The 21,313-nt window shown below is 40.3% G+C and overlaps 2 protein-coding genes and 1 long non-coding RNA gene across 11 annotated transcripts in view; 2 read left to right on the top strand and 1 right to left on the bottom strand.

Moving 5' to 3' along the window:
- NAA50 (N-alpha-acetyltransferase 50, NatE catalytic subunit) overlaps nucleotides 1–3,863 on the top strand; it is a 32,748-nt gene extending 28,885 nt beyond the window's left edge. For all 6 annotated transcript variants that reach the window (XR_009738412.1, XR_009738414.1, XR_009738413.1 and 3 more), the window contains one exon: nucleotides 682–3,863. Coding sequence is in view for 2 of the 6 variants with exons in the window: in XM_061427370.1 (XP_061283354.1) it covers nucleotides 682–859 (178 nt within the window). In the remaining 4 variants the exon portion in view is untranslated. The remainder of the gene's footprint in view (nucleotides 1–681) is intronic.
- On the bottom strand, nucleotides 1,121–13,161 carry LOC133253761 (uncharacterized). Its single transcript, XR_009738417.1, has 3 exons — nucleotides 12,210–13,161; nucleotides 7,846–8,009; nucleotides 1,121–6,407 (listed from the first exon to the last, which is right to left on the bottom strand). It is a non-coding gene; the product is annotated as an uncharacterized LOC133253761 (long non-coding RNA).
- Nucleotides 13,162–13,208: 47 nt separating this feature from the next.
- Nucleotides 13,209–21,313, top strand: part of USF3 (upstream transcription factor family member 3) — a 74,508-nt gene continuing 66,403 nt past the window's right edge. For 3 of the 4 annotated variants that reach the window (XM_061427058.1, XM_061427047.1, XM_061427053.1), the window contains exon 1: nucleotides 13,229–13,531. The gene's annotated coding sequence lies outside the window, so the exon portion shown is untranslated. Of the gene's footprint in view, nucleotides 13,532–21,313 lie in introns of all 4 variants that reach the window. The other variant, XM_061427060.1, reaches the window with a different exon arrangement.

Here is a 21,313-nt window from a genome sequence, read left to right as displayed (position 1 = left end):
ATGATCGTATCTAAAGAATTTAATAAATTGGCAATAGAAATCTTTACTAGAAAAATTTAAATCTGGTCACTTACTGTCTTTTGGAAATACCATGGAAGTATTAACAATAGTTATGAAGTTTGTTTTGTTTTAATAATAGATAAGGAACCTTTGATAAAACATTCTTGCTTTGCTTTATTACTTTGGGGTGGGAGTTCCTAAGTCACAGATGTAAAGCCCAGATTAAGTCTTCAGAATTTAAGAAATGAATAACATAAATATTACTTTTATCTTGTCATTTTGAGTTTTGTTAAGGGCTTTCAGTGACACGCTCTTTATTAGTAGAATTTAATAATCAAAATCAGAGGGTACTTAGCTGATTTGTACTTGAATCTTAAGAGTAAGGCGAAGATGGCAACTTTGGCTTCTTGTATTTTCATTGAAGCTTAGTTGGTTTACAGTAGTATTGTGCCAGCCTCTGCTGACAGCAAAGTGACTCAGTTACACACTTAAATTCTTTTTAATATTCTTTTCCATTATGGTTCATCATAGGATATTGGATATAGCTTCCAATATGGATTCTTTTATAATACAGATATTAAGATTATTCTCGTTTTCAACCAATTTGAAGCTATCTGTGGAGGATACATAAAAGCTGATGAAATCTTCATTTCTTTTTCCTGATACCCTTTTACATCTCAGGCATGTCCAGATCAGCAATGAGTCTGCAATTGACTTCTACAGAAAGTTTGGCTTTGAGATTATTGAGACAAAGAAGAACTACTATAAGAGGATAGAGCCCGCAGATGCTCACGTGTTGCAGAAAAACCTCAAGGTCCCTTCTGGCCAGAACGCAGATGTGCAAAAGACAGACAACTGAACAAATTACAGATGAACTTTCTTGCACTTGCTTGTCGCCAAATAAAAGAGAGGCCCATTGATTCCCCGCCCCCCCTTTCTTTTAAAACTTTCCTCCTTCCTTGTTCTTACTTTTCCTCCTTTCAAAACTTGCTTCCCTTTCCTCTAAAAGTTTTAAACTTTTAAGGACTTATTAATCATGTTTGGATTGTTTTAGTTTTCTTATTTTTGTGAGGTGGTTTGATTGTAGGAAGGAGAAGGTATAGATTGGTTTAGTTTCACAGTTAAGATATATATGGTCCCAAAAATTTGAGTGTCAATTTCCTTTTTTTTTTTTAAATGTCCTGCTTTCACATTGAAGGGCAGAGCCTACAAAATATTGTATATTTCAAAGGACAAAAAGAAGCAGCAGCAATATCTTGTCCTCTTAACTCTTAGACAAGTTTAGTGTGTTTGTGGTACTTTGGGTTTTTAAAGATTTTGTGGGATACTAATCCCTATACATTGCCTTCACTCCACCTTTTGTCCTTCTGAGTATTATCTCAGGAGTTGGGCCATTGTTATCCTTGTAAAAAATACTAAGCTTATTTTGTTCTGTTAAGCAGTTATTTCTTCCTTCCTTGCTGGTGGCTGAAGGTGGGTGGGACAGTTTGAATCAGTAGTATTAGACTTTGGTCTCAGTATGTGAGTTAAACTGCTTTTTGCTAATGAGTGGGCTGGTGCTTAGCAGGTTTGTTTTTCCTGCTGTTGATTGTTACTAGTGGCATTATCTTTTAGCATATGGGCTGGTGAGATTCATTTTTTTTTTTAATATCCCAGCTAGAGATATGGCCTTTAACTGACCTAAAGAGGTTTGTTGTGATCTGCTTTTTTTCCTGTTGTTTTTCTTCAGTAAACACACAGTAGTTGGTCAGACCTTAAATATGGAGTTTGTCCTTTATAGGTCAGTGCCCTTAAATAAACCTGAAGTAGGTATTGTCTCCTGGATATACAAAAAAATACCTAAACGGAAGCTTAGATGGATTTGTGGCACAATAAATGTATTTAATGTCAGCTAACGCAGACTGTTAGAAGTGTGGCCACTGAGCATTTGATTTTAGAGGAAAGAATATTTAGACAGTATTTTTGAGAATAACATAGCTGTGCTATGGCTTATCTGTTGGAGAACATCCCAGATTTGCTTACATTCTGTGCCTGTGATACTGAGTTTAAGGATTTGGGGGAGGGGGAATTGTTAAATACATTGCTTCTGTTCTTGGGAAAAGTAGAAGTCTAGAAGTGTTAATAACGTGAATGTCACTGTGACCTCCTGTACCAACAGGACTGGTTTATGCCAGATCATTTTCTGGCACTTAGGGAGTGGCTTTGACTGGTCAGTAACTTTCTGTAAGAAAATAGAAGACCTCTAAAATTTTCAGGCTTTCCTCCATAATTCCATCTCCAATATTTAAAATTTTCTACATTGCCAATACCAGTGGCCTAAGAAATGTTTTCATTAGACTTAAAACAATGCACAGAGCTTGAATTTTCTGTCATTTGACTTTAAAAAGAAGGTTGATTGATAACATTTATCCTCTTGTGTGAATTCTGGCATAAAAGTTTCATCTCTTCAAATACATTGAATGACAAAATTATTTTACACAATGTTTATGCACATCTTATAATCTTAAGTTCTTATTTGAGAATGTGAAAATGCAAGGTACAATAGACTTCAACCGTCTTAGTTGAGTGCCAAGAATAATATAGGAAAGGAAGATAGTTGATGAGTGAGTTCATAGAGTTCTAATCTTAAGATAGTAAAAATGTAGAAAGACCTTGCTGATTTCTTGGGTATCAGTTTCTTAAGCAGTCCAAATCTAAGCTTAAAAGAAAAGTTTAGCATTGAGCACCTTTACCTTCATGGATAAGCTTCAGCTTGCTCTTGCCAAGAGAAGAATGCTTGAGTTACAGAAGGCAAGATTAGTTTGAAGAATTCAGTCTTTTTGTAAACTTCAGATGTCAAAATAGATTTTGATATATAAATGAGTTTTGTGAGATGACACTGCCTCTATTTCTATAACCATTTCACCTGGACTATCTAATCAGTCCTATGAATGTATCCCTAAATGTGGTTAATGAAAACCGAATAGCTGCCTCATGACAATTAAGTACATATTATTTATGGAGGAAAAAATATTAAAATTTTGAATTGAGTGTGTAGGCTCCCTATCATTTTAGTGTTTCTTTCTCCACACTAGTCACTGACTTTAACCTAAATTGTGTTTGTAAAACGTGAATTGTCCTACATCAGACTTACATGAAATAATTCCATCCATTTATGGAGGAGGATGTAGAGGAGGTAGAAGCTAGGTACACTTTCATGTGCCTAGAAGTCAGTAAAGACTGAAATAATGTCCCATGTTGAGTTGGTTATTTTGAAATACGATAATTATCATTGAGGTAAAATAATTCTATTAACTAGAAGATCACAAGATGTACCCATCGTATTTTTGGGGGAAGATAGTTTTTTTCTGTGGGGCAAATAGGTAAAATTATATGGTAATTACATTTAGGTTCTAAAGAAAAGAATCTGCAGAGAAATCTATGCAATATATAATTTGTCCAGATTAGTTTTCATTTGGGGAAAGAAGTTCTGAAATATCCCCAAAGCAGTTTACTTGTCAATTCGGAGTCCTCCAAAAATAGAACTAACTATTGGGAAACCGTGGAATGTGGGGTGGAAAAGAAAAGCTCCCTCAGTTTTTTGGAGGGAATAACTTTAAAAATACTTAAATAGCTAAGTTTACTTGGTGCGGTTAAGATTTAAACTTGTTGATTTTAACATTGCTGTTACATCTGAAATAAACTTATGTGATGTTCTGGTAGAAATCTGTGATGTCTGGTAAATGTCAAAGAAATGTAAATGCATTGTGTTGAATTCTGAGATCAGCAGCTATATGTAGTCATTGCCTACTGTTCCCCATACTGTTTTATGTACTTTTACGTTTCTTTAAGATCTAACTTTAATTAAAACAGGCCAAATGTAATCAAGGCCTCCTAATTCAGACCTTTTGGAACTTAATAGAAACACTTTTCAGTATCTGCAGTTCAGTCCCAATGAGAGAAAACAGTAAGATCCAAAGGGCTGTCTTAATGCTGCTATATTTTGAATGCAATTGTTAAACACTAGACACTTTAGGCTGTGATTTAATTAGCAGTGTTCATCGACTAGAGATAACTTATATTCACATTTTTTTCTTTAAAAATGTGGCTTCAAACAATGAACGTGCATCATCACCCACAGTTTCTGAGTCAGGAATCCAAGGGCAGCTTAGTTGAACGATTCTGGCTTAAGGTCTCATCGGGTTACAGTACTATCATCCAGGCCTGGAGAAGCTACTTTGGAGATGGCTGACTCACGTGGCTGTTGGAGGGATTCAGTTCCTTACTATGTGGGTGTCTCCACAGCACCTCCTGAATGACAGCTGGCAGCGGACTTGGCCCCAGAGCGAGTGATCCTGGAGAGTAAGCAGAAGCCATACTCTTACATGATTCTAACTTCTCTAGCTGTATAATTTGAACCTGAGAAATTGAATACTGTGATGATGAGTGGAAGTGGTGAGCCTTTAAGAACTTTTCAGATATAATAAGCCATATAGAAGAGAGTCCTGACGTGGACTTATCTACAATGCCATGCTATATATAGGAATTTAGTCCTAGTTCAAGATACAATCAAGTAACATAGCCGTATAGAGAAAGGCATGAGTCAGATTCTTAAATGTAGGTGTAGTTACCTTGATGGGACATGGAGAAACGTGAAGTCTGGGGCAGAAGTGCTCAACCTTTTCAGTTCTCTAAAGCAGTTTGATAAAAATCTAAAATCAGTCATTGGGAGCATAAAGTTAAAATGAATCAATCACTACCTAGAATTTAAATGTCAAAGACATACAGCCTGTTTTATATTAATTTGTGATGAAGCTTAAACCCAGCATTTGGGAAAATAGTCTATTGGGTGGGGATATTTGGTGTTAGTGAACTTTGAATTAGATATTCCTGATAAGCTGAAAACTTCCACATACCTGAACTTTATCCAGGTTTTTAATTCTTATTACTGTCTTCAAAAACTCAAGACATCCTTTTTAAAGGAATGTAAGTATAAATTAATTCTCCCCTTCCCTGGCAGCTCAGACCTTAAAGCATCTGCGTGCAAAGCAGGACACCCAGGTTTCATCCCTGGGTTGGGAAGATCCCTTGGAGAAGGAAGTGGCAACCCACTCCAGTACCTTGCCTGAAGAAATCCACGGACAGGAGCCTGGTGGCTACAGTCTATGGGGTTGCAAAGAGTTGGATACGACCGAGCAACTAGCACTTCCAATTTCAACTGTAATTTAAATCACGTTACATTAAACGGCTGTAGCGTCAAGAAAATGACTATTGTTTTTGTTTCCTTGACCAAACTTCTGATCCCATCTAGTTCATCTTTTAGAAACCATATTGGCAATATCAAAAATTCTCTGTAAAGATTTGAACAATCTTGAATCATGTTTGTCACTAGTAATCCATATACTAAAATGAAATAAAACTGTTGTACTAAAAATAGGTACTACAAGTAAAACTGCTTATGCAGGTGAAATTTGAATACACAACTTGAAATAATTAGTATTCAGAAGAGTAAAATCTGGTAAGATGAGAACTTTATTATAGCAACCTAAAAGCTGCTATAAAACTTTCATGACTTTCTCCTTAACCATCTTCCATTGTGAGAAAGTTAGCTGCCTTTCATTGATGTCAGTTCAGTCGCTCAGTTGTGTCTGACTCTTTGCAACGCCATGGACTGCAGCACACCAGGCCTCCCTGTCCATCATCAAATCCCGGAGTTTACTTGGTGATGTCATCCAACCATCTCATCCTTTGTCGTCCCTTTCTCCTCCTGTCCCTTTCTCAATCTTCCCAGCATCAGGGTCTTTTCCAGTGAGTCAGTTCGCATCAGGTGGCCAAAGTATTGGAGTTTTGGCTTCAATATCAGTCCTTCCAATGAATATTCAGGACTGATTTCCTTTAGGATGGACTGGTTGGCTCTCCTTGCAGTCCAAGGGACTCTCAAGAGTCTTCTCTAACACCACAGTTCAAAAGCATCAGTTCTTAGGCACTCAGCCTTATGGTCCAACTCTCTCATCCATACGTGACTACTGGAAAAACCATAGCCTTGACTAGATGAACCTTTGTTGGCAAAGTAATGTCTCTGCTTTTTAATATGCTGTCTAGGTTGGTAATGACTTTTCTTTTCTTCCAAGGAGTAAGCATCTTTTAATTTCATGGCTGCAGTCGCCATCTGCAGTGATTTTAGATTATCCCAAAAGATAAAGTCTGCCACTGTTTCTCCATCTATTTGCCATGAAGTGATGGGACTGGATGCCATGATCTTAGTTTTCTGAATATTGAGCTTTAAGTCAACTTTTTCCCTCTCCTCTTTCACTTTCATCAAGAGGCTCTTTAGTTCCTCTTCGCTTTCTGCCATAAGGGTGTCATCTGCATATCTGAGGTAGCTCCTTGGACAAATTTAGAGCATGGTTCCTGGATTATTGCCAGTCCTTAAAATTATTAAAAAAAAAAAAATTCTTGTAACTTAAAAGGCTTATTACAGAGGCATGGTCAAAGAATGTACCCCCAGTGTCTGAGGCCCTGACAGTACCACAGTGGAAAAGATAGGCATGGCCCTGCCCTGGTCATCTTAATAGCCCAAGTTATCTCAACAGTATTTCAATACAGAACCAACTAAGTTTAATAAAAGTGAGACACAAATATTAGGAACATACTATCAGCACTTGTCAACTAGATAATGAAATATTAGCCCATTCACAGTTATCATAAAGGAGGGAGATTAGTGAAAGTTATATTTTATATAAAATATGATGGTCCTATGAAGCTTACCGTATAGGGCCTTCCCTGGTGGTCCAGTGGTTAATTCAGTGGGCATGGGTTCACTAAACACAAGTGAACCAGAAGAGATGGAAAAGACAAGGTAAACACTTAATAAAAGCAACATTGGAGTGGCTAATACCAAAGTAGATTTTGGAACAAAATATATTTCTAGGGGTAAAGAGGGATATTTATGATAAAGGAGTCTACCAAGAGAACAGAGTCTTCAATGAATATGAATCTAATAACAACTTCAGAATACATGAAGAAAAAACACACAAGTTCACAACTAAAATTGGTGATTTGGGGGACTTCCCTGGTGGTCAAGTAGCTAAGACTCCAAGCTCCCACTGCAGGGGGCCTGGGTTTAATCTATCCCACATCCCACAGCTAAGACCCAGTGCAGCCAAATATTTAAAAAAAATTTTTTTTTGGTGATTTTGAACTATTGGTAAATGATATGACAGAGAATATTATAAAGAGGATCTATACTGTGCAAACTATGTCCTTTAACCTACACCAGAACATAACAAGAAATAAGTCTGGAAAACCTGCCCCGCCCCCCACCAATATTTGGAAATTAAACATTCTTCTAAATAACTTGGGTCTAAAAAAGGAATTGCAAGAAAAGTTAGAAAAAAAAAGGAAAATGAAAATGTCAATGCTGTAGGATTAAAATGCTTAAAAGATAATTCATAGCACTAAATGTGTATATGAGTTCTTGTTTGCCATTATAGTTGATTTACAATACTTTGTTAGTTTCGGGTATGTGATAAAGTGTGTGTATATAAATATATATATTATTTTAGGTTGTTACAAGATATTGAATATAATTCCCTGTGCTATACGGTAAATCCTTGTTGTTTGTATATGAGATCTTGAATCAAAGATCTAAGCTTTTACCTTAAGAAACTAGAAAAAGAAGAGCCAACTAAAGTAAGTTGAAGGAAGGAAATAAAAAAGGGCAGAAACCCATAAAATTGAAAACAGTAGGAGAATTAAAACGAAAAGCTACTTCTTTGAAAAAATAAAATTGACAGAGCTCACCAAACTGGGTAAAAAACTGGATGCTTTATACTTAAGCTTGTGAAGAAGACAAGGATGACTCACCACTTCTGTATAGTACTGCTCTGAAAGCCCTTGCCAATCCAATGATGGTCCATTGATTAAGACTTCTGTGCTGCCAGTGGAGAGAATGTGGGTTTGATCCCTGGTTGGGAAGCTAAGATCCCACATGCCCTATGGGGCAGCCAAAATATAAAAACTGAATAAGCCTGCAATTTGGATAGAAAGAAAGAAAATTGTCGTTTGTAGTTAATACAAAGTAGAAAGTGCTAATTATTAATAAAAATACTAGGACTAATAATGAGTGTAATAGGTCCACAGGATACAAATATCCATTGTATTTCCAGCTAATAAAATTAGAAATTTAAGTTCATAAATAACATTTACAATAGCATAAATATATGAGATATTTAGAGACAAGTTTAGCAAAATATATGCAAGACCTGTATACAGAAAGCTATAAAATACCCTCAGAAAAATTTAAAAGACCCAAATAAATGGAGAGAGAATACATTCATCCAAATATTAGTTACAATTTCTCTCCAAATTGAATTGTAAATCCCACTCAGGATTTTAGCAAGCTTTTTCTACCCCTTAACTTGACAAGCTTAAGTCTATATGAAAATGCAAATGACCTAGAATAGTTAAATTTTTAAGAACAAAACAATTGGAGGACTTACACTACCTGACTTCAAGACTTAAAAAGCTGCAGTGATTAAAACAGTCTGGTATTGGTGTCAAGATCAACAAATAGATCAATGGAACAGAATAGAGTTCAGAAATAAGAACCACACATACGTTGATTTTGCCCAAGATTCAAAGACAACCAAGTGGAGGAAGGATGGTCTTTACAATTGGTGCTTGAAAAATTGGGATTCTTTGATGTAAAAATATAATCCATATTCTTCATACAAAAGGATTTTTTTTATCATACTTCTGAATATACAACAATTAAAGTCTGCTGTAGATCTAAATATAAAACATGAAATTGTAAAACTACTAGAAGAAAAATAGAAAAATCTGTGTGAACTTGTGTTAGTCAAAGACTTCTTAGATATGACCCCATAAGCATGACTCAGACATAATTGATAGACTGGATTTTAAGAACAACTATTTGAAAAACACAGTTAAAAGAATGAAAAGACAATCCAGAACTGGGAGATTATATTGTATATCACATATCTGATAAAAGATATGTGTCCAGAATCCAGAACTCTTAAAACTCAATAAATAACAACCCAATAAAAATGGGCAAAAGATTAAAAAGCTTCACAAAAGATATACAAATGGTTAGTAAGTATATGAAAAATGCTCAATATCATTAGTTATTATGGAAATGCAAATTAAGGTCACAATGAAATACTACCTATTTTAATAATTAAAATTTTTAAAGATTTATTAAGTGTTGATATGATACATTTCAGATCCCCAAATTGTACTAGTGAGAATATAAATTAGTATAGCTTTGGGAAATTATTTGGCAGGTTTTTTTTTTTAAGGTACACTTAGCATCTAACTTGGCCATTCCACTGGATATTTACCCAGTTATTACCCAAGGAAAATGAAAGCAAATGTCCATATAAAGATTTGTCCACAACTGTTCTAGCATCTTTATTTGTAATAGTCAAAAACTGCAAACAGTCCAACTGTCCACCAACATGAATATACATGATATATCCATATAATGGAATACTACTTAGCAACAAAAGTTAATGGATTATTGATACACACAGGTGGATTAATCTCTCCCTACCTATGCTGAATGAAAGAAGACACAGACAAAATTGAATATAAATAGATTCCATTTATATAAAATTCTAGAAAATGAAAAAAATGTATAGTGACAGCAGATCAGTGGTTGCCTGGAGAACAGGATGAGGGCAAGTGAATAAAGGGAAATGAAGGAGACAGGGCAGGACATACATGTTCAGTTTTGATTTTGGAGATGGTTTCACAGCTGCTTGCAAATGTCAAAATCTGTCATGTTGTACATTTCAAACGTTCAGTTTATTGAAGATCAATCATACCTCAAGAAAGCAATTTTGTTTGTTGCTTTTAAGGTACAGAATAGGTGAGAATATTTGCACAACATTTATCTGAGAACATTTATCCAGAACGTAAAAAACCTTTTACAACTCAATAATAAGACAGTGTTAATGTTAGAGGCTCAGTCATGTCCGATTCTTTGCAACCCAATGGATGGAATTCTTCAGGCAAGAATACTGGAGTGGGTTGCCATTCCCTTCTCCAGGAGATCTTCCCCACCCAGGAATTAAAATAAACCTGCGTCTCCGGTGTCTCCTGCATTGCTGGTGGATTCTTCACTGTCTGAGCCACCCACATCCTGCTTTTAAAATGGGCTAAAGAATTGAACATTTTACCAAAGATGATGTGCATATGTCCAATAAACATAGAACATATGCTCAACACCAGTAGTAGTAAGAGAAGTGCAAGTTAAAATCATGAGAGACTACCTCATACTCACTATGTGGGCTAGAATGAAAAAGGCTGACTATATCAAGGGTTGGCGATGAGGAGGAGTACCTGGAATCCGCCTATGTTTCTGTTGACAATGAGAAATACTACGACCGTTTTGGAAAACAATGGACGGTTCGCATATACCGTTGCCATTCATTTCTGAAAGCTTCTTAAAAGAAAATGCCAGCTTGGAGCCTCTCTCGCCGCCCGCCGCGCATCTAGAGCGGGGGTGGGGGTAGGGCGCAGCGGGAGCTCCCCAAGGGTCGGGGGCATCCTGGGATATAGGGCGCCCAGAGGTTGGAGAGAAGAGGGATGCGCGCAAGTCCCCCACCCCCCGACCCCGTTCTCGTGCCCCGCCCCGCCACCCGATTCTGGTGCCCCACCAAGCTCTGCACTCAACGGTCCCCCATAAGTAGGCACAGTCTGCGCAGTCCCCTACTCGGGGAGCAGGGAAGGGTTCAGTAAAGCAGAACTCAGAGACGCCCTCCTCCCTGCGGATGTCGGCGCCCCTCTCTAGTCATTCATCCCCAGGAACAGGAGAAAAAAGGGATGTCAGGAAATGAAACTGGGGATACAAGCAAGGGGCTTGTGAAGGATCTTAAGTATGTGGGTGAAAATCAGCTTTACTTGAGCCCTGTACACAATGGACTTGGCCTGGAGGCAAAGGGATCAGTGTCACTGGACCACCATATTTTATTATCAGTGTACGGGGCTTCCCTTGTGGCTCAGCTAGTAAAGAATCCGCCTGAAATGCGGGAGACCTGGGTTTGATCCCTGAGTTGGGAAGATTCCCTGGAGAAGGGAAGGGCTACCCACTCCAGTATTCTAGCCTGGAGAATTCCATGGACTGTATAGTCCATGAGGTCCCAAAGAGTGGGACAGGACTGAGCAACTTAAAAAAAACAAAAACAAAAACACGGCACTATAAGCACATGGCAGCTAGCCTGAAATAGGAGTGGTGCCATTATTTGATGTCATCCTCTCATATGTAGAGCAATAAACCAACGTTGAATTGGCAAAGTCAACGAAAAGATCTATGATTGGGATTTGGGCTTCAGTCAGGAATGAGAATTAAAAAGCAAACATTTAGAACTTTTTGTTGTTGTGTTACTTTTTAATTTTTTTGAAGCATAGCTAATTTACAATGTTGCAGGTGTACAGCAAAGTGATTTGGGTTCTTTTCCACTATAGGTTATTACAAGATATTGAATATAGCTCCCTGTGGTATACAGTAGGTCCTTATTGTTTATTTTATTTGTAGCAGTTTGTATCTGTTAATCTCAAATTCCCAATTTATCCCTCTCCCCACATTTTATAAAACAGAAATTTCTGTTAACACTTCTACATTGTGCCAGAAAGGTATTCATGTGTATTCCAATGGTGATCCAAAGAAACTCTTAACGTCTGTTTTCTGAACAAACAAAACTATTTGTTATTTTACTTTAGACTCGATGCATTGTATTTTCTTAGAAAATCATACATACCCTAGAGATTATATTTATTACTGGAATAATTTTAAAACAGAATACATTATATTCTGATCACAATGGAAATTATTTCCTACAGCTGGACATACTAACTAATGCTAAACAATTTCATGGAGGTGCTCTATTAGCATTACTATTAGGCTCTGAATCCTAGGGTCGTTCTTATCTGCAGCTTTGATTTGGGTGTGCTAAATGTATTCAGAGGCTAACTAGAAATTCATATGCTGAGATGCAAAAGTTAAAGAAAATTTCCAGACTGTTCACAGTGCCATAGTTTAGAAATAACACTAAAAGCCTTGTATTCGTTTCATCATAGCTTTTAAACTGCTGGTGCGGTTACTGTTTAACTTTACACCTTTTCCCAACACAAGTTCAGCTTCCTCTGTACACAGGCTCAAGTAATTCCCACCATGCCATGCCCCGTGTGCACCTTCTGGAAGTTACCTGGTCTAGTCCCCGGACGTCTAAGATCTGGGACATTTCCAAACCTGGAGGTGGAAGCGCTCCACCAGGTGGAGGACACCTGTTTCAGAAGAGGAGGGGTTATGAAATAGGAAGTGAAACCAGGAAGAGGGAGTTGTGACCACGGTTCCAGGGCCCCAAATTCCCATCTTGGAATTAGCAGACCCTGGTCTCCATGCTATCACCCACGGCTCTGTACCTTCCAGATCTAGGTATCTAGGAACCCAAGCCGAAGTTCCAAATCCATCCCCCAGTGCCACATACTCGCTTCCTCTAATTAGGAGCCCCCCAGGACCTTTCTTAACACGGTCATCTCCAGCTCGCAGGAAACCGCCTTTGGGGCAAATGAAAAATGATAGATGATCGCAACCAACAAATTCGAGCAGCGTCAGGTCGGCAATGGTCTTCCAGTGAAATGGCACCCGGAGACGTCTGCATTCTTTTTTATTCCTCCTCACCTTCTATTACAGAGCTTCATCCCGCCTTCCTGCCCTCTAGGATAAGAGGATCTCTCTAATCGTTCTTGAAAGCCTTCCGTGTGCTCTTTCTTTCTAGTTTTTCCACTTTCAAACTCCTACAAAAGACGTGTAAAAGCAGAACAGAGAACAGGATACAAAGAAGTTTCTTCGAACACCTCTTTTGCTAGGTTCTCAAGGCGTCCCCTTTAAGGAACCAGGCCCACCTCTTTCCCATTCATCTACTGGCTTTCGGTCCTGCCCATCACTCTACCTTTAAGAATATTTCCTGTTCCTTCAACTCAACTTGCACACCTCCGCACCCACCCCCGGCCCTCCTCATTGGGCCGCCCGAGGCCCGTTCACTCTTTGGTTTTCCCTCCACCTTCTCCCGCCCCCTAGATAGCGCAACGGCGTCTCGGGCTCTGATTGGCTATCACTGCGCCTCTCCGGGTTAGAATTGGTGAGCTCAGTGGCAGGGGCGGGACCGCGGGGCACCCAGGGTAGGCTGTTCGCTAGCCAAGCGGCGGCCGCGGGGAGGGGCGGGGAGGGCCGGGGAGGGGCGGGGGGAGGGGGGCTGGGAAAGTTGAGGCCGCGCTGCCGCCGGGTCTCCGGCCTTGAGGGCTCGGGCTCGCAGTGGCGGCGGTGGCCGCTAGAAGAGGCGGCGGGGGCGGGGGGAGAGGAGGGCCTGGGCCCGCGCTCCCCCAGCCCCAGAGAAGCAGGCGGCGGCCGCGGACGGAGAGATTGGCCCGGGCGGTCGGACACCCCTGCGGAACCCGCTTGGGATCATGACCCAGGCTGGGGTCGCCGCTGCCGCCGCCGCCGCGGCCGAGACCACGCAGCCCGCGGGTGAGTGACTGAGGGAGGGGGCCGCTGACAGCCGGGGCGCGGGGCGGGGGCCGGGGCTGCGGGGGCGGCTCCGGGGGGCGGCTCCGGGCTCTGCTCCACCCACCCCTTCCCAGGTCCCGGAGGCTAGGGCTACGCAGAGTGTCTTCTTCCTGGGGACCCCTGCTTGCGGAACCTGGGGGCCGCGAGCACGGAAGGCGCGCGCACCCCTCTTCTGCCTCGCCCTCTGGTGCCAGGCCCGTGGGGGGCTCGCGCTGCGCCCCGGCCCCCAGATGCGCGCGGGGCGAGAAGGGGTCCACGCTGCCCCGGGTGCATAAAGAACTGGGCATCCAGGTTCACACTGGATGGCCTTTGCCCGCCTCCTTCACCTTTTTCTGTCTCCTTCATTCCCTCTTCTTTCCTTGCCTTCCGAATTTCCTTCGGACCCAGTGGTCAGACTCATGTGACTTGCTTTTTAACTCTCACTTCTATGTAGTAGAGTTAGGCTTGCAGGTCTTTTTAGAAGCCTTTCTTTTCCGTTCTGAATTGGAGCGGTTCTCCCAAACTCACGGCCCCCTTCCCCCCACCCCCCCGCCTCCCTGTTACAGTGGAGTATGATCCTTCGGATTTATTAACTATAAACCTAAACATAAACCTATATGTATGATCCCAGCTATAGACTTTAAACTTCCGTTCTCATGCAATTTTTACTGCCAATAGTAGATATATTGACCTAACACCACACTAGACAATTGTGGTTAACTTAAGTTTGCATAAAAAAGGACAGTTGCTTACTTATTAACAAAGTACAGATTTCTTGAATAAACATTTCTGTGAGTAACATGGATTCTGAAGCATATTTGTACCTTTGCTTTTTCTTAAAAAAACCAAGCAAGCGAAAAAGCAAACCTGCTTTTTGAAGGATCAACAGGCTGGCACACACTGTAATCACCTTGACTTTTTCCTCCTACACAGCACACATATTTAATATAGTACAGAGTAGCTATATGGGATACATTTATTGTTTCTCCTTTTTTAATGAAGTACTTTAAAAGTATTTGTTACAAAATAAGCAAAATACCTTGTAATCATTGCACTTCTGAAACCAGGAAAAGTACCTGGTCTCAGGAACAGTGTAAAGAACTTACTCTCATATTTTGCTCTAATCTAAGCAGTATGAGTTTTTTTATACACAGGTATTACATTCTCTATATATTTAAACGTTTTATAAAGTCCAGACAAGCCTGCAGCCCAGAACATTCCTTAGTATAAAAGCACCCCATTGTAGCGATTTAAGGGCAGCATAGGATTGAAATAATTACTTAAAATTCTTCTTTTTTTTTTTTTTTAATGTTCCGTGTAGTATGTGGGATCCTAGTTCCCCAACCCCAACCAGGGGTCAGACTCATGCCCCTTGCATTGGATGTGTGGAGTCAACCACTGGACCGCCAGGGAAGTCCCTGGAATAATTACTTTCTAAGTTAGTTGTCTGTGGGACAACGTGGAAATAAAATTCTAAAGTTGCCGATGGTGCAGTCAGTGAAACAGTCAGGTAAGAGAAATTGATGGGCTTTTTTCAGAGTTTAGCATTGTCAACAAGAGAAAAGAAGCTCTAAGAAAACAGAACGTTTAACTCATTAGATAAGCTTCAACAGGCAGTCAGCTCGAAACTGTAGCTTATAAACAGGGACTGAATCAAACTTGGGTCTTTTTTTTTTTTTTTTAAGATTTATTTATTTATTTTATTTTTTAGCTGTGGTAGGTCTTCATTGTGCACAGACTTACTCTAGTTGTGGCTAGTGGGGGGCTACTCTTTGCTGGGGTGCCTGGGCTTCTCATTGTGGTGGCTTCTCTTGTTGCAGAGCGTGGGCTCTGGGGTGCGTGAACTTCCATAGCTGTGGTGCATTGGCTTAGTTCCTCCGAGGCGTGTGGGGTCTTCCCAGACCAGAGATCAAACCTATGTTCCCTGCACTGGCAGGTGGATTCTTAACCCCTGGACCACCAGGGAAGCTTCCAACTTGGGTCTTAACCATATCTGTCATGCCTTACCTTTCTACCCTCTGACCCAGTGGTTCTCAGTCTGGACTGTATAGTAGAATCATTTTATGTGCTTTTACATTTTAATACCCAGGCTGCTTGTGTCAGAGATTCTCTTACTTTTGACATGGGGTGAACCTCAGCCATAGGTGTAGTCTTTAAAGGGCCCCAGGTGTTTCCATTTAGCATTAAGGGTTGAGAACTACTATGTGTCTAAAAAGTGTCCAATCTAATAAACTTGTGTTGTAGGCTCTTCTAAATCAGGCCTGCACTCACTTGTCCAGCTTTCCCCCCACTGCTTCCCAACATGAGCCTCCTCGTGGTCCCACACATCAGCAGTTCAGATCCTGGCTTTTGTTAGTGATGTTGGTCTTTCTCAGCATAGGGATGCCCCCCTGAGCTCCCTCTCCAGTGACCGTAGTTCTGACTCTACTTTAATGAAGGTTTTCCTGGACAGCCCTCTCTAATTCTTTAGTGATTGGCTCCCTTTGAACTCTTCAGCCACATATTGATTAAGAGACTCCCTTTATGCTTATATCATCTGGTAGTTAAACTTCTTTTGTGTTTGTGTTTCATTATTCTTAAACTTGATGACAAGGAGTGTTTTATTGTTTGCTCTTCTACAGCAGTTTGCTTTGAGTCAGATTGATTTGCTTTGAAACCTCCCCAATGCAGCTTGCAGCCGTAGTTTCCGGTTTGATTCCATTCTGAATGTTTCTGTGTTGGTACCTTCCTCACACCTTAATTCACATCAGAATTCATGTATGTCAGTTTCTTCCATGTCTTTTCCTGACTTCTTCAGTAAGTTGATTTTTTCTCTTCTGTGGTCCCAATAACAGCTTGTACTTATTTCTCTGTTAACACCAACCACATTGCCCCTGAGTATGTGTTTATCCACCTTCTCTATGAGCCTGCTACCCCTGCAGCATCCACATTGAGGGCTCCAGAAGGTATAATTCACACTGTATTCTTGCATACCATTGCAACATGGTAGAGATAGAACCCCACCAACATAGGAACTGTGTTCTCTCATCTTTGTACTTTTGGGACCTAAAGTAGCACTAATTATTAGTAGGCACTCAAAAAATGTTTGTTAAATGAGTAAATGACTGTTGTGTTATATATTATGTGAAGATAGCCATATGCATCTTTAGCATAGGTTGATTTGGCATTAATTGATTTCACCATTAAATATTCTTTATGTCCTATACTACTATTATGGATTTGTTAAGGATTAATGGAATTTAAGTAATTGTGGTTATGATGGATCCCTTAAACATATAATCTTCCTTCCAATATGCGTGGAGATATATACTTTGAGTCTTTGCACTCTGGAAGTTGACTCTTGTTATCCATAAAATATTTGTGTAATGCTAAAAGAAAAGCTGTTAACTGTCCAATTAGATAATTTTTCTTTTTCTCATTAAGTTTTCCATATGGGTACAATTGCACTACTTTAGAAGGCCAGATCTTTTAATTAGATCAGTAGGGAATGATAAGTTGTTCTTATTAATGTGCTAATACTGGGTTTTTAATTCAGTTCATGAAGTATTTATTGAGTGTTTACCATGTGCCCAATACTCTTAGGTATTAAAGAGAATATAAAAGTAGTAAATGGTCTGGACTCAGCTCTTAAGACGTTTTTAGACTTATTGGGAGGATTGGGGAACATCATATCAAATAAGGGACTGAACACAGTATTCATTAGCTAATTTAAAATATGTACTCAAAATTGATGTTGCAGTGATGAATACCATGGAAAATTAAGAGAAAGACCAGATATTCTTTCAATCGACATTTATCACCCCCATACTGAGTACTAATTGTTAAGGATACAAATGTGGAAGCTTTGGTTTCTACCATTTAGAAGTTTATAATCTACTGGGAATACCCAATAAAAATATAGAGTGTATTTCCTCTTAACACTTTGTGGAGTGACAGGTACGAAGGCATGGAAATGAGAGAGGGCTTTTCTTGATTAAGGAGCTGCAAGTAGATTGTTGTGGTGGAAAAGTGGTATGTTAAAGGGCATGGACTTTGAGTCAGACACGTGTGGTTTGCAAACTCTTCTTCCTGAGAGATCTGAGCCCTCACAGACCTTGTCTGTGTGATGTGGCAGTAGCCTGGTGACTTCGCTGCCAGTGTTAGTGAAAAGCGGTACCTCCAGGGTCAGTCAGTTCCCACCTGTGCTCCTTGTGACTTCCCTTTTGTCTATTAGCTGGCTGCACGAGGAGCCTCAGACAGTCTTCCCTCCAAATTAATGAAGCCATTATTGGGTCCCTTGGCAAAAACATTCTCCCTTTAGCTACTATAATTTCTTGAGCAGCAGATATCCATAGTGAAGGGGACAGGGAGAAGAAATTGGTAGTGTAACCATGAGAAAGTGAAAGTGAAGTCGCTCAGTCATGTCTGACTCTTTGCGACCCCATGGACTGTAGCCCACCAGGCTCCTCCGTCCGTGGGATTCTCCAGGCAAGAATACTGGAGTGGGTTGCCATTTCATTCTCCAGGGGATCTTCCCGACCCAGAGATCGAACCCATCTCCTGCATTGCAGGCAGACGCTTTTAACCTATGAGCCACCAGGGAAGCCTGTAACCATGAGAGGTACCACTTCTACCTCTACTTCAGTTGCAGTATAAATTTCTGTTTGGTTGTGAGCAACAGAAATTGCTTTTGGCTAACTTAAGTGGAAAAGGGGGATTTATGGATAGATACTGGGTAAGCACACAGAAGTGGAAGGAAAGTCAAATAATGAAGCCTTGGGAAGACCAGAGGAAGCAGCTTCTAGGATCACATGGGCCTATGGGGCTAACTCAGCCTCAGCCAGTTGCCCTCCTTGCACTCCTGTTGGTCAGCCCCATGCCCATCCCAGGGGTGAACCCACTTTTAATAGTCATATCAGATCTCAGTAGCGAGACAGAGAAGCCCTCCAAAGGACAAGCGAGGTGGTATTGCCAGAAGGCCCCAAAGAAGACATTTCCTACAGAGTTCATAGGATTTGGCCATGTGGAGGTCTTGATGTGTGAGCTTGATGTAAACAGTTTTTGGAATAAAAGCCAGATAACAGGGAGTTGAAGAGCAAATAGCAAGTGAGGAAGAAGGGACCCTGAGTATAAACTGCTTGTTCAAGGAGCCTGATGGTGAGGAGGGAGAAAAGAATAGGAATACCTAGAATCTGTGGCAAGGTCAGAAAGATAAAAAAGAATTTTAAAAACTTTTAAATGGGAAAGAATGAATGTATTTAATGTTAAACCACTAGTAAAGAAGGAGAGATTAATAATATATGAAAGATAAGATATATTTTTGTAACAAGATTGCTAAGAAGTGGGAGTGATAGAGTCCAGAATAAAGGTAGAAGGTGAAATGTTAGCTGGAAATATTAGGGAAGGTTTTATAGAAGAAGACAGATTTCACTGGGCTTTAAAGAGTTAATCCGGTTTGGATAAGCAGAGTAAAACGGAGAGGTTATGCCAGTGGGAAAATAGTATAAACTTAGCAAAAAGTAAACTAACTGGTAAGGAGCACAGGGAAGAACCTATGTGAAGTGGGGAGGAGGGAAGAGTTGATGACGTGATCAAATGTATAACCCTGCTCCTCTGTGTGTTATACTAGGAGATGTGGATGAGCAAGCCTGGCCAGAAAAGACGGCAGTGTGAAGTAGGGTCAGGAAAGGCAGGACCCAAGAGTTTGGATTTGATGCAGTAGATATGGGGAAATGGTACTGTCGACTCTGGAGCAGGAGAGGCAGGCACATGATGGGTTGCAGTGCAACAGAGACATTGGAGTATAAAACCACTGAAGGATAGGGAAAGACTGGGAGCAAAAGACCGTTAAGTCCCAGACCTGTGTAAAACGGAGACTACTCTACGGCGGTAACAAACATTAGGAGATGAACATTGTAAACAAATTGATAGGATTCAGTGAGAAGATCTGAAGGTCATTTTGGGCTTTAAAGCAGGTTAAAATTTTGGTGGTGTTGATAAAATGGAGATTGGAAGTAGTTCTCTTAAGAGGCAAGGCCATTTTGACATGTTGCAAACAGACTCTGGTTTATTGCTTCGAAATAAATTGTTCTGAAGAGTGTTTTGCCTAACCAAAGATTTGGAATAAGAAGATCAGAATTGAAATGTTAGCTGTACTATAAAAACATAGCAGCTTTTATACAGAAAGAAATTGAAACTTTGTAGGGAAAAAGCAAATAGGAAAAAACATTCATCCTTGGAAGTCAAAATGAGAGAAAGACAGGATTCATGTTAGAGAAAGATGATGCATAATTGGAGAGAGGAAAACAGTGTGGGAGAGAGAATTTCAAGCAAAAGGAGAGGTCAACAACCTCATATCCTGCAGAGAGGAGAAGGCCTCTGGCTTGTTGAAAAATAGTCCCTGACCTCTAAGAAAGTAGTTTTGATGGGCAGGAGCAGTCAGAAGGCATACCACCATGGAGTTTAGAAGAGATTGGCCAGTGAAAGAAAGCTGAGTAGTTTCATAGAAATAGGAGGAGAGAAACAGAATGATAAATAGAAAAAGCAGTAAATGCTTGTTTAATATGAAGAAGCAAGAGAGAAATGGTTAAGGAGGGAATATAGTACTAAAATTGAACTATTTCAAATCCTGGAAGATGATGCCGTGAAAGTGATGCACTCAATATGCCAGCAAATTTGGAAAACTCAGCAATGGCCACAGGACTGGAAAAAGGTCAGTTTTCATTCCAATCCCAAAGAAAGGCAATGCCAAAGAATGCTCAAGCTACCACACAGTTGCACTTATCTCACACGCTAGTAAAGTAATGCTCAAAATTCTCCAAGCCAGGCTTCAACAATACATGAACTGTGAACTTCCAGATGTTCAAGCTGGTTTTAGAAAAGGCAGAGGAACCAGAGATCAAATTGGCAACATCTGCTGGATCATGGAAAAAGCAAGAGAGTTCCAGAAAAACATCTATTTCTGCTTTATTGACTATGCCAAAGCCTTTGACTGTGTGGATCACAATAGACTGTGGAAAATTCTTCAAGAGATGGGAATACCAGACCACCTGACCTGTCTCTTGAGAAACCTGTAGGCAGGTCAGGAAGCAACAGTTAGAACTGGACATGGAACAACAGATTGGTTCCAAATAGGAAAAGGAGTTCGTCAAGGCTGTATATTGTCACCCTGCTTATTGAACTTCTGTGCAGAGTACATCATGAGAAACGCTGGACTGGAAGAAGCACAAGCTGGAATCAAGATTGCCAGGAGAAATATCAGTAACCTCAGATATGCAGATGACACCACCCTTATGGCAGAAAGTGAAGAGGAACTAAAAAGCCTCTTGATGGAAGAGGAGAGTGAAAAAGTTGGCTTAAAGCTCAACATTCAGAAAACGAAGATCATGGCATCTGGTCCCATCACTTCATGGCAAATAGTTAGGGAAACAGTGGAAACAGTGTCAGACTTGATTTTTGGGGCTCCAAAATCACTGCAGATGGTGACTGCAGCCATGAAATTAGAAGACACTTACTCCTTGGAAGGAAAGTTATGACCAACCTAGATAGCATATTCAAAAGCAGAGACATTACTTTGCCAACAAAGGTCCGTGTAGTCAAGGCTATAGTTTTTCCAGTGGTCATATATGGATGTGAGAGTTGGACTGTGAAGAAAGCTAAGCACTGAAGAATTGATGCTTTTGAACTGTGGTGTTGGAGAAGACTCTTGAGAGTCCCTTGGACTGCAAGGAGATCCAACCAGTACATTCTAAAGGAGATCAGTCCTGGGTGTTCTTTGGAAGTACT

This window comes from Bos javanicus, chromosome 1 (genome assembly GCF_032452875.1).
Source record: "Bos javanicus breed banteng chromosome 1, ARS-OSU_banteng_1.0, whole genome shotgun sequence".
Lineage (NCBI taxonomy): Eukaryota > Metazoa > Chordata > Mammalia > Artiodactyla > Bovidae > Bos > Bos javanicus.
Note: the sequence above shows the minus strand (reverse complement) of the source record. Positions and strands in the feature narration are given on the sequence as shown.